Here is a 13,520-nt window from a genome sequence, read left to right as displayed (position 1 = left end):
AGTGGTTGGGATCATAGACATGCACCACAGCTCCAGATTATAAAAATGTCTTTGATCAGCAAACCAGTAATTCAGGATTATTTTTGAAGAATGGGTTTAGTTTGGGAGCCAGGAGTGAGAGGAGAAAAGATGATACTTTACTTTGTAGTTAAAAGTTTGTTGAGATCTGGACATTGCTAAATGTATATTCATAGTATTCCCTTCCCTGTTAGAAGCCCTTTAGTGATTACTTAGGACCTACTGGATAGAACACAAACTCGAGGATGGCATTTGATCTGAACCCCACCTGCCTCTATCTTCATCTCCCACTGTTTGTACAGGCCTACTGCACATATCCACCCAGGATGGTAATGTTTATGTATGCCTAAATGGTACATGATCTTTCTCATGCATCTATGTCTTTGCATACACTATTTTCCTTTTGATATATTTCCAGATATCACCATCTTGATGCTACAAATTAATTTTGGATTTATATGATATGATTAATATACATATTACAACAACACTAAACCCCCATTATGTGGACCATAGAAAGTCCATTCTTCACCAGGTTGGGGAATATGCCCCTCCTCCCTGAGTAATTTTAGGGAATGTACAAAACAATATTTTAAAAAATTTTTTTAGTTGTAGATGGACACAATACTTTTATTTATTCATTTACATATGGTGCTAAGGAGTAAACCCAGTGCCTCACACATGGCAGGCAAGCGCTTTACCACTGAGCCACAACCCCAGCCCCCCTATAAGACAATCTTTTTTTTTTTTTTTGATGGTGCTGGGGATTGAACCCAGGGCCTTTTGCATTCAGGGATACAAGACAATCTTAAATGTTCCAAAAATCAGCACTAGTTGTCATTTGCTTTCTCTGTCAGTTATTTTCTCCAACCATCAACATGTTCTAGCCATCAACAGGTTGCAACTTGCTTTGAAAATCTTTAAGTAATTTTAATACATATAAAAGAATATGTATTGTGTATAATTTATTAAGAATAATCAAATGATAGGGCTGAGGTTGTTGCTCAGTGGTAGAGTGCTCACCTAGCATGTGCGAGGCCCTGGGTTTGATCCTCAGCACCATATAAAAATAAAAGGTATTGTGTTCACCTAAAATTAAAAATATACATATATATTTAAAAAGTTATAAAATTATATTTATATTGTGATTTGCTTTTTTCATATAACATTCGTTCTGAACTTATAGCTTATAGCTACACTCCATTTATCTTTCAATGCTGCGTAGTATTTCTTTGTATGATTATCAACGAATATTATCTTGCCATCCTTTGATGTCTATATTATTGATAGTAGAGATTAGGAATAGAAATTCTTAACATGTTTTAGTTTTCTTTCTCCTTTGTGCCACACACAACTAAACATTTTCCAAATCTCTCTTTTTTAGCACTTAGTATATTCAAGTGCAAAGATCAGCAATTTTCTTTCCTGTAAAGCACTAGATAGAAATATTTTTGGCTCTGTGGGGTATATTTGATCTCCATTAAAACTCTGAACTTGGGGCTGGGATTGTGGCTCAGCGGTTGAGTGCTCGCCTAGCACGGGTGGGACCCGGGTTCGATCCTCAGCACCACATAAAAATAAAGGCATTGTGTTGTGTCCATCTACACCTAAAAAATAAATATTTTAAAAAAACAACAACTCTGAACTCTGTTTTAGCACAAAAGCAACCACAGAAAATATGTACATGAGGGGGTTGGGGATATAGTTCAGTTGGTAGAGTGCTTGCCTTGTATGCACAAAGCCCTGGTTTCAATCCCCAGCACCACAAAAAAAAAAAAAAAAAAAAAAAAAAGAAAGAAAGAAAGAAAGAAAAGAATATATGTACATGAATGAATATGGCAGTATTCCAATAAAACTTTACACAAACAAGCTAGGATTGGTCCATGGGCTATAGTTTCCCCACTGTGGTCTAGTTCATGTAAATTCGTATAGTATTGTCCAGTATTATGGTCATATTATCATCCATGTCTTAATTTCCCATGTTTCAGCACCTCTTCCCTTTTGTGGGTCTCAGCAATTTCTTTTTTTTTTTTCTTTCATTTTTATTTTTTGTAGTTGTAGATGGACAGAATACCTTTATTTTATTTATTTTTATGTGGTGCTGAGGATTGAACCCAGTGCCTCAGGCATGCTAGGCAAATGCTTTGCCACTGAGCTACAGCCCTAGCCTGGGTCTCAGCTATTTCTATGGCTGAGCCCAACCTTAAGTCTATTTCTTAAACCAGTATGGCTCAAGGCAGGAAGTATTATCAATAGCCACAGCTCCAACAGCAAATACGGTATGAGTAATATTTGGTACTAAGAGGCCTAGGAATTGACGTACAAGATTTGAGACTTGGATGCTTTCTTTATAAAAAATTTTTTTGTAGTTGTGTATAGTCAGCATGCTTTTATTTTATTTGTTTATTTTTATGTGATGCTAAGGATGAATCCCAAAGCCTCAACATATGCTAGGCAAGCACTCTGTCACTAAGTTACAGCCCCAGCCCTTGGATGCTTTCTTTTTTTTGGGGGGGGGAGGGTACCAGTGATTGAACTTAGGGGCACTCCATCACTGACCACATCCCCAGCCCTATTCTGTATTTTATTTAGAGACAGGGTTTCACTGAGTTGCTTAGTGCTTCGCTTTTGCTGAGACTGGCTTTGAACTCGCAATCTGGCTGGATGCTTTCTTTATTTTCCTCTTTAGCTTTCCAGAGTCTGGTTAGGACTGAAGCTATGTCCTAATAAACTGGTCTCCTTACAATTTCCTGAATATGACTCTTTTACCCTTAGGACTTAAATGCACTCCCTGTCTTCCTTCTTTGTGCTCTAGGCTCCATTTCACTTCCCTAGCCTTCTAATTCCTGCCCACCCTCCAGGCTTTAAATTGAATTTCTTTTTCTGGAAGTAATTCTTAACTCCCTTCCCTTCCTCTTTTCTGTCCCACCCTCTCTACTAGGCTGGGCCAGGTGTCCTCCTTTATGTTCCCATAGTAGCCTTTATTACTCTGTCTTGTAATTGTCTGCCTCACCCACTAAGCCAATTGAGAACCATTGAGGTCAAGGGTTGTCTCTGTATGCTCAGCGACTGGATCATAACGGGTCTTCAGGCAAGGTTTGTTCAGTGTTTGCCTGGATTTAGCCAGGAGAAGGAGCTGCTTTCTATGTCCTGTGAAGATCAGCCACGGAATGGACTGATACTCTAGAAACTGATACTCCAAAATGCTCCTCTATCCTGAAATGTGCATTGCCTGCTACTTTGTCCTGCCTTCTAGATGATGGCCTGAACTTCATCTAAGCTTGGTTTCCTTTTGGGCCTTGTGATTTGGCTCATCTCAATAAAGGATTTACTTTATTCCTCATTTTTGTTCTCCTGGTGAGTGGGGCTCTAAATGCCTTTTCCTAACTTTTTGCCACTTAAGACTATTATATGACATGTCTTATTAAATTGTTAGCTGTTGAGAGCCACAGCCGAAGGGGCCCCAGCAAACTTCCAGCTGCCAGCAATCCAGCTGCCGGCTGATGATTGGCTCACAGCTGCCCCAGCAACATCTAGCTGATTGGCTCCTCGGCCCCAGCAACATCTAGCTGATTGGCTCCTCTGCGGTGATGCTCATTGGACTGTTTCCCTGCCCTTTCAGACCACGGAGCTGCTCATTGGGGGACTTTTTGGCTCTGCCCACGTGACCCAGCCAATCGGCCTCAAGAGCAGGAGGATTGTGGGAGGTGGAAAGAAGCTAGTGGGGGGAGAGAGAGGCTTGTGGAAAGCCGGTGGTGGCAGTTGAGGCTCTGAGGGTTTTTCCCGAGAGGCTGGTTTGTTTGGCGTGTTTGGTTCTAAAAATAAAGTTAGTTTCTTTTGACAAGTGGCTTCTGATTGTGCCCAGCCAGACTGCGGCAGTTAGCTATGAAAGGCACTATATTTGAAGTTAGTGAATAACTGGATTTAAATCGTCTGTACATTGCTTTGTGACTTTGGTAAATAATTTGTGTGTCCTTTGCTGAACCTGTTTCTCATCTGTAAAATGGGGATGATACTTCACCTATCTCATGTGTTACTATGAGGATAAAATAAAATTGTATGTGAAAGTGCTTTGAAAAACTAACATCAACTACCAATGGAATTTTGTATTGGTTCAGTATTTCCTCATGGCATCTAGCGCCGTGCCTTGCTGAGAGTACTTGCTCAATACATTTTTGTTGAATGACTAAATGAATTGGCAAGAGAAATAATGCTGTTTGTAGGAATAAAGGGCATTTAACAGAATCAGGAAAAATAGATAACTTGGTAATGGAAACTTCCATATGGTGAGTGGTAATTCAGAAGGTGGGCATTTATCAGAGAGCTCTAAACCTATATTCCTAATGTCTACTCTTTGCTTTACTTATGAAAAATATGTAAAATTTACTTTAACATAATTTTGGCAGTTGAGATAAGCTGTCAGACTTGACTAGACCTTTAAGTATATACTCATTACAGAGCAGGCTTGGCACTAGGCAGTAATACTGTGAAGTTAGCAAAATGGACTCTCAGAAATCCTTCCTTCCTTGTAGGTCATCTTACTTTTCCCCACTCCCCATTGCAGCCCCTTCTACTAGGGTTTACCTTCAGGCACTTAGGACTGTTTTTCTAAGGGGGTCTCACAAAATTGCCAAAGATGACCTTGAAATTCCAACCCTCCTTTGTCAGCCTTCTGAGTAGCTGGGATTATAGGCGTGAAGGCTGTCCAAATATTTAGAACTTTATTAGCCAAGAGGCATTCACCTTAAAGGGAAGAACTAGGTCCCTTGGCTAATTTAAATTTGAGAAAGATTCCTAGAGAGGGAAACATTGTTTTACCAAAGGGGTGAATAAGTAATTGTGAAATTTTAGGCATTAAATTATGAAGTTTTAGGTGTGAAAGGGTTTATCAGCCCCACCAGGTTTTGCTTATTTCACCTGCAGCTTTGTTCTTTCAACCTTGGAGGTACATGGAATCACCTGACATTCTTAATACTGATAATTGAGGCCCTACATACAAGAGATTCTGGTTGAATTGGATAGGTTTGGACCTGGGCATTCATGGTTTTTTTAATACTCCCCAGGTGATTCTATTGTGTAGTCAGAGTTGGGAACTACTGATTTAAACCTAAATTGGCCTTGCTTTTGAGAAAAAGAAAGACCTTAATGCCATTAGAAGATCAAACATTAAAGCAGGTTTCGGGGAGGGGGACTGAAAGTCCTTGATAAAATGTACAAAAGGTTAAAATAGGCCCTGCAACTCCATAATAAGTGTTTGGTAGCACCAAAGTGAGAAGTAATCTGTGGCTGGTCTGGTTCCCCACTCCCAGACCCCTGGGGAAAATGGCCTTTCCCTAATTTTTAGTTTTTAAATCTGCTTTCTAGATGGTTCAGAGGTATAACAGTTAAAATCTCTGAGCTAAGGGTCTAAGTACTCAAATGGTCGATGTACCAAGTGAGTCTTCAGTTGATGCAGTAGTTTTCCATAGACAATAAAATATTTTATTAAATATGAGTTCTGTGTTATGTTTACATTTTATTTAGTACCATAGGTTCAGTATTTGTTCCTTTTTATAAAACAACCTCAGGATAGGAAAATTATGTTTGACTTCCTCAGCCATCTCATAACAGTCCACTGCTGTTGGTAGCACATAACAAACCCTTATTTTGATATACTATCTCAGTACAGCTTGGTTACTGTCTGTATTTCCAGGCTTTAAAGATGGTCCTTCAGAAAAAATGATAGCAAAACACCAACTACCTTTTACCCAGCAGTTCTTTTTATCTTGACACATTAAGTAACTGGGGATTGAGCCCAATGAACCCAGGGGCATTTTACATTAAGCTACTTACACACCCAGGCCTATAAAAAAAAATTTAAAATTTTGAGACAGGGTCTTGCTAAGTTGCTGAGGCTGGCCTTGAACTTGCTATCCCTCTGCCTCAGCCTCAGATTTGCTGGGATTACAGCATGTGCCACAGTGCCTGGCTGTCTCTCCCATTTTTAAGGAAAATCCCACTCACTGGATAACAAGCCTTCCAGGAATGTCTGTCTGTCTGTCTTAAAATTTGCCATGAGAAGTTTGGAGAAGAACTAAAACCTAACACCCTGGGGGAATCCCTGTGATCAAAAGAGGAAAACATTTTGTACTCTGCCTTTTTTAGGGAGGTGCTTATAGAAATGGACATTAGGAAAACCAGTCCTCATTTGCATTCTTTCTTTATGCAGATATTTACCTTTATAAATAGGTTGGTTAAAAGAGAGCCAATAATAACTATGCCTCATCTGGCCACATTGTAAAGTTTAATTAATATTTTTGAGGTATGAGTTGAAATCACAAGATGAAAAGATTCTATATATGGAATATGTATTAAGTGTCCAATCTGCTTTACTCTGATAATGACTATAATTGTATGGTGTTCTATATTATACATCTTGATTATTTGTGGGTTCATTGAGTTAAACCTTGAAATATATATTTGAATTTGAGTGTTGAGAATGCATTTAAGTCTATTTGGCAAATGTTTGGGTATATTGCATATATGCTTATGTGTTTGCTGGCCCCAAGCAGTTATTCTTGGTGTAAAAGGTGTTTTCACAAAATAACATGGGAAGTTATCATCTTTTTAAATTGGTTTGAAGATATAAGAAAAAAGTAAGTTCTGGTCCTCACACATCATGTATCTAAGTTGTTTTGTGCCACAAAATGTGAATGTTAAATAAAAATCATTAAAATTACATAACCATATTAAGATATGCTAAATATGTGAGAGTTGATCTGGAATGAAATAAAGTGAGCTTGTAAAATGTCAAAAGGAATATAATTATTAATCATTTGAGAAAAAGAGAAACAGTTATTCTTTCCACAAAATTCTCCTAAGGATATTTCATGGAGAACTTAATAGTAGTTTACACTACTGGGTTGTTCAAAGTGAGCTATAGCTCAAGAGCCGAAAGGATCCAGGCTTTTCAAATGAAGATGTAACTCAGAAGACTGAAAGGGCTTTGATAATCATTTGAGTTTGGGAGCTATTATTACTAGAATGTGTTGAATATTAACAAGACTCAGCTATCCTTTAGGTCAGTATAAAAGCTTATCTTTGTATGGCAAACACAACTTTCTCTCATCTTTGTCCATTCCCTTTCAATTGCACCAATACTCATAAATTTAAAAATAGCACTTCCATATGCCCTTCTAAGGAATATAACTACATGAATTAGAACAACCTTGTGCAGTAGGTCCTGAAAATTAGACAGTTAATCCTCCTTTGTAGAGACACAGCATTATTTCTTTCTCATTCAGTAAAATATTTAGTAAGTTTTTACTCTGCATTTACACAGTTGTTCAGCATTGTGTGAAATGTAAGACACAGCAAAGGGAGGCTTAATGTTTTAGGTCATCTTTCCTGGCCTTAAGAGCTTACCATCTCATTTTGGGCAGCAAGAACAACATGGTATATTCAAAACAAAAGTGCTTCCATATGTCCTCTTTCTGGCCTTTCTCTCTTTCTTCTTCCTGGGCTTAAGTTCCATCACAGCCTTTCTCTCAGCAGGCTGTCACAAACAACACAAAGGTAAGGGCTGGTAATCCCCAAGGTAGTAAACTTTCCAGGAAGATTTGCATTTTAACCAGGACTTTTCAAGACAAAAATAATAATAATAAATAAAAAAGGTGAGTCTGTTTAAACAAAGTTGGAAAGGTGATTTATTTGCAGTATTCGGATTTCCCTGTCACATGTTATACCATGTAAGCTGCTTTTGGTCTACCACAAGCCTATCACTTCCCTTACAAAAGCCCCACTTGCTTGTCTCCCTGTTGTCTACCTCTGCCTACCAGGTAGACTCCAAAGTTCTTGGCTTAGTGGGCCAGGTACCTTGCAACCTCTCATCTTCCTCACTTCCAAAGAGACATCCTGATTTTTAGCCTCCCTGCTCTTTCCATGTACCCATAAACAGGCCAAGCCCTTTCACAATTCATTGCTCTGCCCACGTTTTCATTGTCCACAGTGCATCCTCTCCCCTTGTTGTCCTTTTTTTGGGGACAATTCCCATTTTGAGACTCAGCATAAACATCAGCTGGATGAAACCCTGACTATTCCAGATTTCCTCCAAACTTCTTGTTTCCCACAGCACATTGTACTTTTGGAAACTAGTTTGGAGACTATCTTCCCCCACTGGCCTCTCAGAGGCAGGGTCCTGGCATAGCATCTGGCATATAAAGCCTTTGGATATGTGCTTATTCAATGTTTCTGCATCTAGAATGATCAACAGGTTAGCAAAATTTACTTTTGACATTATGTTCTCTCCCTCTGAGGATGCCCTAGGATTAAGTAGAAACTTCCAAGAGGGAATTTACAAGGTTTATTGTTGCTAATTTAACTATGTTTCAAACTTTTTTTTTTGGGGGGGGGGGTACCAGGGATTGAACCCAGGGGCACTTAATCACTGAGCCACTTCCCTAGTCCTATCTTTTTTTTATTTTGAGACATGATTTCTCTTGCTGAGGCTGGCCTGGAATTTGCAAGCCTCCTGCCTCTGCCTCTTGAGTCACTGGGATCACACAGGCATGTGCCATTGAGCCCAGCTGTCCATTTGATTATTGACAAGGAAACCCGCCCCCCCCCCCCCCCCCCCGCCCCGCTGCGGATTGTAATCCCCGGCCCAGGTAGGAGGATGGCAAGTTAAAAATCAGCTTCAGCAATTTAGCAAGGCCCTAAGCAATTTAGCTAGATCCTGTCTCAATAAGGGCTGAGGCAGTGGTTCAAGGGTTAAGCGCTACTGGGTTCAATCCCTGGTACCAGAAAAGATCATCAAATGTACAACTTTGGCTCATGGAACACCTTGAGCTGTGGTGTTTTGTTTTGTTTTGTTTTGAGACGGTCTTGCTAGGTGCTTACGGTTGAGAGCTTGGAGAATTTTGCTGAGGCTGGAATTTACAATCCTCCTGCCCCAGCCTCTCAGTTGCTGAGATTACAGGGGTGCACCACCACTCTGGACTAAAACATTTGACTTTTGCCAATATTGTTCTCCTAAAAATGTCTTCTTCCATATAGCGTATAAACTGAGATTTGGTAAAAGAAGCGGGTCTTAGCTTAGGTCTACAAATTGCTGAGTTAATGACTAATGGGTTGGGAGTAGGGAGTGTTCCTTGGATTTGGGCTGGGTGGGGGCTGTTTCTTGGCCTTAGATTGCACCTTTGACTCTGGTCGGCCATGTTAGAAAATGTTCTGGTAGGAAGGTAAAAGGATTTATGCCTTTATCACCGAGAAAAGAACAAAAAAATTCAGGCTCTATTCAGCATTGGGTCTTTGGTGTCCTTGACACAAAAGAGAAACAATTTGTTGCTACATGGAATTAAAAACTCCTTTGCTTCCTAAGGTTTTCTTTCCTATCTTAAAATCGTGACGTTCTGTAGCAGCAGGCATAATAGCATGATTATGTTTTCTTCTATTTCGGGTTACTCCCGTCACCTTGCAACCCCTCCTATTCCTTTATCTCTTTCAAAGTTTCCATTCTTCCTTACTTTTTACTCCCTACCTCCTCCCTCTCTTCTCTTTTTTCCCAGCTAGCTTACCCCGCCCCTCGCCGTCACCACCTCCCCTCCTCTCCAGGCTCCTTCCCGCTCCTTCTCCCGCCACCCCCACCCCTTGCTCCCGCCCACCTCACGGTCAGAAATATCCAATCAGGAGCTCTGAAGGTGTCTCAAAGGCCCGCCCCCTCCTCCCTTTCCATTTCTCTTCCCCCCCTTGTTCCCTCCCCCATCCCCCCCCCCCACTGGAGTCCTGCGGACCTGGGGGCTTCGGGATCTGGGCGCTATGAAAAGTGTCTGCCCAGTCACTTCCGGTAAGGGCGCTGCGGCGCGAAGCTCCCCGCGGGACCGTTAAGGAAGGGGTGGGAGTTATGGGTGGGTTTGGGGAGGAAGATGGCAGGGAAGGGGAGAGGGAACAGGAGCCGGAACGAACTAACAAGAGCATTTGAGGTGCTTTGGTTGCCCCTTTCCCGCCGCCCCACCACTAGCCAGCTCCCCCAACCCCCGGGTGGCTGCAGTGTTTCTCTCCACCCCCCACTCCTGGGGAGAGACGCCGCCCCTCCTTTGGTGCCTCGTGACCGGAAGTGGCGCCATCTTTAGCCTCTTGTGCTATTGACAATAACAAGCTCTGGTTCGCTCCCCCTCCCCTCCCCCCAACCACAGCATCTCCCCTCCCAGAGAGAGGGAGAAAAGGAGGAGGAGCTGCAGCCTCACAGACTCTCTTGAGTCACTCCTGCAGAAAAGGGGGGGGGAGAGATTGAAAAGCAGGGGAGGGGGGACGGCACGGCCGTTTACCTGTCTGCCTCCTCATTCGCTCTCCCCCCTCGTTCTCCTCACTTCTGGTGTCAGCCTATCCGCCTTCCCAAACCCTCCCATTCCCCCGGTTTGCCCCCCCTTCACTTTCCTTCTTGTCCTCTGTGTTTCTCCTCTCTTCTTTCTTCCCTTCCCCCTCTAGCATTGCCACCTTCTCTCCTACACGCACGCAGGCATATAAACGTAGGGTTTTGATGCTCCTCTGCCTGTTGACCCCGCTATTTTCATGTTTCCAACAGGTTTTTCTTCCCCCAATCCCTCAGCTGCTGCTGCTGCTCAGGAGGTCAGATCTGCCACTGATGGTAATACCAGCACCACTCCGCCCACCTCTGCCAAGAAGAGAAAGTTAAACAGCAGCAGCAGCAGTAGCAGCAGTAACAGTAGTAACGAGAGAGAAGACTTTGATTCCACGTCTTCCTCCTCCACTCCTCCTTTACAACCCAGGGATTCGGCATCCCCTTCAACCTCGTCCTACTGCTTGGGGGTTTCAGTGGCTGCTTCCAGCCACGTACCGATACAGAAGAAGCTGCGTTTTGAAGACACCCTGGAGTTTGTAGGGTTTGATGCGAAGATGGCTGAGGAATCCTCCTCCTCCTCCTCCTCATCTTCACCAACTGCTGCAACATCTCAGCAGCAGCAGCAACTTAAAAATAAGAGTATATTAATCTCTTCTGTGGCTTCAGTGCATCATGCAAACGGCCTAGCCAAATCATCTACCACCGTCTCTAGCTTTGCTAACAGCAAGCCTGGCTCTGCTAAGAAGTTAGTGATCAAGAACTTTAAAGGTAACCAAGGCCAAAATCCATAATCACCTAAGGATTTGACACTTGAGCGGTCACGTGCTCTATTTATGTTAATATATTAAACAGTATAGAGGTGGCCTAATGTTTTATGCATAATCAATGAGATGGAGGGGAGGTCCTTTTTTTGGTGGAGGGTTCATTTTCCGGGGGTGGTTAGTATCCTTGTGCTGAAGCATCCACCGGGTGTTTGCAGTGTTTCGAGGTCTTTCTGAACCTATTGTATCTAATCTGTTATTCCTTATAACATTGACAATCTACAGTATGTTTGATCCGGATTTTACAGGTGAGAAATTGTATTCTAAAGAGGTTTATTTAGTTCAGGTGCATAGTGAGCCTTGGCACTGCTGAGATTTTTATTTTTCTGCTTCAGTAGGCCACATTCTATCCCTAGAAATAAATGCAGGTAGCAATGGTGATCTTTCCATGCTCATATAAGATTTATAATAGGTGTATAATGTTGTACTATATTCAAGAAATTCATTGTGGAAAAAATATTTGGAGAAAAATATTTAGGGTCTCTGAATTTCTTTCCAAAGGTAGGGTTTGGAAGTGAAAAAATACTGTGTATACACAGAAGTAGTAACTCTGTGTACCACCAGTCTAAAGATAGGAACAATTACTACATTTTTTCCTCACTTAAGTAGGTTTTAAAGTATTGACCTACAGATTTTAGGAAAATTTGCTTGTATTGTGTTTGAGATACGTGGTTTCGGAAATGAATGCATTGATGCAAGTATAAAATCAACATTTAAAATGTTTTTGAGCTGAATTAATTTTTATCTGTTGAATGTGTTTCTATTTTTTCTGACTTACTTTTTTACCACCCCTAACTGGCAGGTAATAGATGTTAAAATACTTGTTAAATGGAGAAGTAAATGAATGAACTTAAGTAATATTTACCAGACAAATGTCTTGTGGCTAAATATTAGCATTGAGAAAATTAGATTCTCTGTGCTTGTGTTTTCAACATTGGTATAGAAATCAGGAATATGCTCTATTTTGTCTCAAGCAGAAGATTAGGATGTTGTCTGTTTTTAACCCTTTTTTATATCATCTCCTTCCCATCTCTAGGCTCTCAAGTGTTTTATTCTTTGTGATTTAATAGTATAGTTTTCTAAACTGGATATGAATTGTAATTATTAATATGTTCATTATTTCACTTAAAAATGCATCAATAACCAATAATTTTTAGGAAATGAGCTGTTATCCTAATTTCATTTGCAAATTAATTCCAGAGATTTTGTTCATTTTTCTCTCTCTAAAGTAAAAACACATTATTAAGGCATTTGGATGCTTTAATTAAATTTTTTTTTAATTTTTTGCTGGCCAGTGAAGTTTAAAGCTTACATTAAGAGGTTTCTTTACATTCTGAAAATGCTGCATAGATTTTGGAGTCATTTGTTTTAATATTTTAAAATTCATTCTGATCATAAAGGTACTTCAAACACTGGTTAAAGATATTTCTTTCCATTTATGTAGATGTTGCATAAATTTGGGGGTCACACAGACCTGGATTAGAATCCCAGCTTTGCCATTTTACTAGGTATGATGACCTTGGGCAAGCTCACCAAATGAGTTCCCACTTCAGTTTCCTTTTCCTCAGTTGTAAAATAGGGATGATAATATTTACTCCAGGGAATTGTTGAAAAGATTAAGAAGTTTATAAAATACCTTGCACTTAGTAGATACTCAGAATTTTAAATCTCATGTACAAGACTCATTCATGTTGATACAGGTTTTACACAAGATGATCAGGATTGTTATTTTTTTATCTGTCATTCTTGAATTTTTATTTTTTTGAAGCAATACAATCAATAGGAGAAAAAAACCCTCACCTTCAGTTTTAATAGGTGAGTCAAAATGCCTTAAACAGTATTCTGGCATTTTAAATTTTATTAATACTGAGCTTAAATACAGTGGTTACTTTAATATTTAGCTATAATAGTTACGAAAATCATAACATCCTAAAAATTGTAATGTTGTGTTATAGATCTTTGGTTACTATATCCTACATATTATTCTAATACCAATCTTTTACATATCATCTAGATAAACCTAAATTACCAGAAAACTACACAGATGAAACATGGCAGAAACTGAAAGAAGCAGTGGAAGCTATTCAGAATAGTACTTCAATTAAATACAATTTAGAAGAACTCTACCAGGTATGTATTAGTGCAGATAACCAGATGTAATGAAAATAAATTGTAATGGGATGTGTGTGGATTTTACACATAATTTCTCAAATGGGTTCTTGAGTAGACTTTTGGTTCACTTTTGATTATAATTTATTAATTAGTATACTCTTATAATCAGACCACATATTCTCACATAAACTATGGGTATGTTCTTAGACCCTTCTAATAGGGATTCATTT

At 40.1% G+C, this 13,520-nt stretch overlaps 1 protein-coding gene across 6 annotated transcripts in view; it reads left to right on the top strand.

Annotated features, from left to right (window-relative positions):
- Cul4b (cullin 4B) overlaps positions 1-13,520 on the top strand; it is a 93,196-nt gene that overhangs the window by 40,310 nt on the left and 39,366 nt on the right. For 3 of the 6 annotated variants that reach the window (XM_071606577.1, XM_071606576.1, XM_071606578.1), the window contains exons 4-5: positions 10,580-11,125; positions 13,193-13,308. In XM_071606577.1, the coding sequence (XP_071462678.1) occupies positions 10,580-11,125; positions 13,193-13,308 (662 nt within the window). Of the gene's footprint in view, positions 1-9,769; positions 9,842-10,136; positions 10,159-10,579; positions 11,126-13,192; positions 13,309-13,520 lie in introns of those variants that run through there. The other 3 variants (XM_071606580.1, XM_071606579.1, XM_071606581.1) reach the window with 2 other exon arrangements.

Source organism: Marmota flaviventris, chromosome X (assembly GCF_047511675.1).
Source record: "Marmota flaviventris isolate mMarFla1 chromosome X, mMarFla1.hap1, whole genome shotgun sequence".
In the NCBI taxonomy this organism is placed as follows: Eukaryota; Metazoa; Chordata; class Mammalia; order Rodentia; family Sciuridae; genus Marmota; species Marmota flaviventris.
The sequence above is the reverse complement of the archived record's forward strand: the minus strand, read 5'-3'. Positions and strand labels throughout refer to the sequence as shown.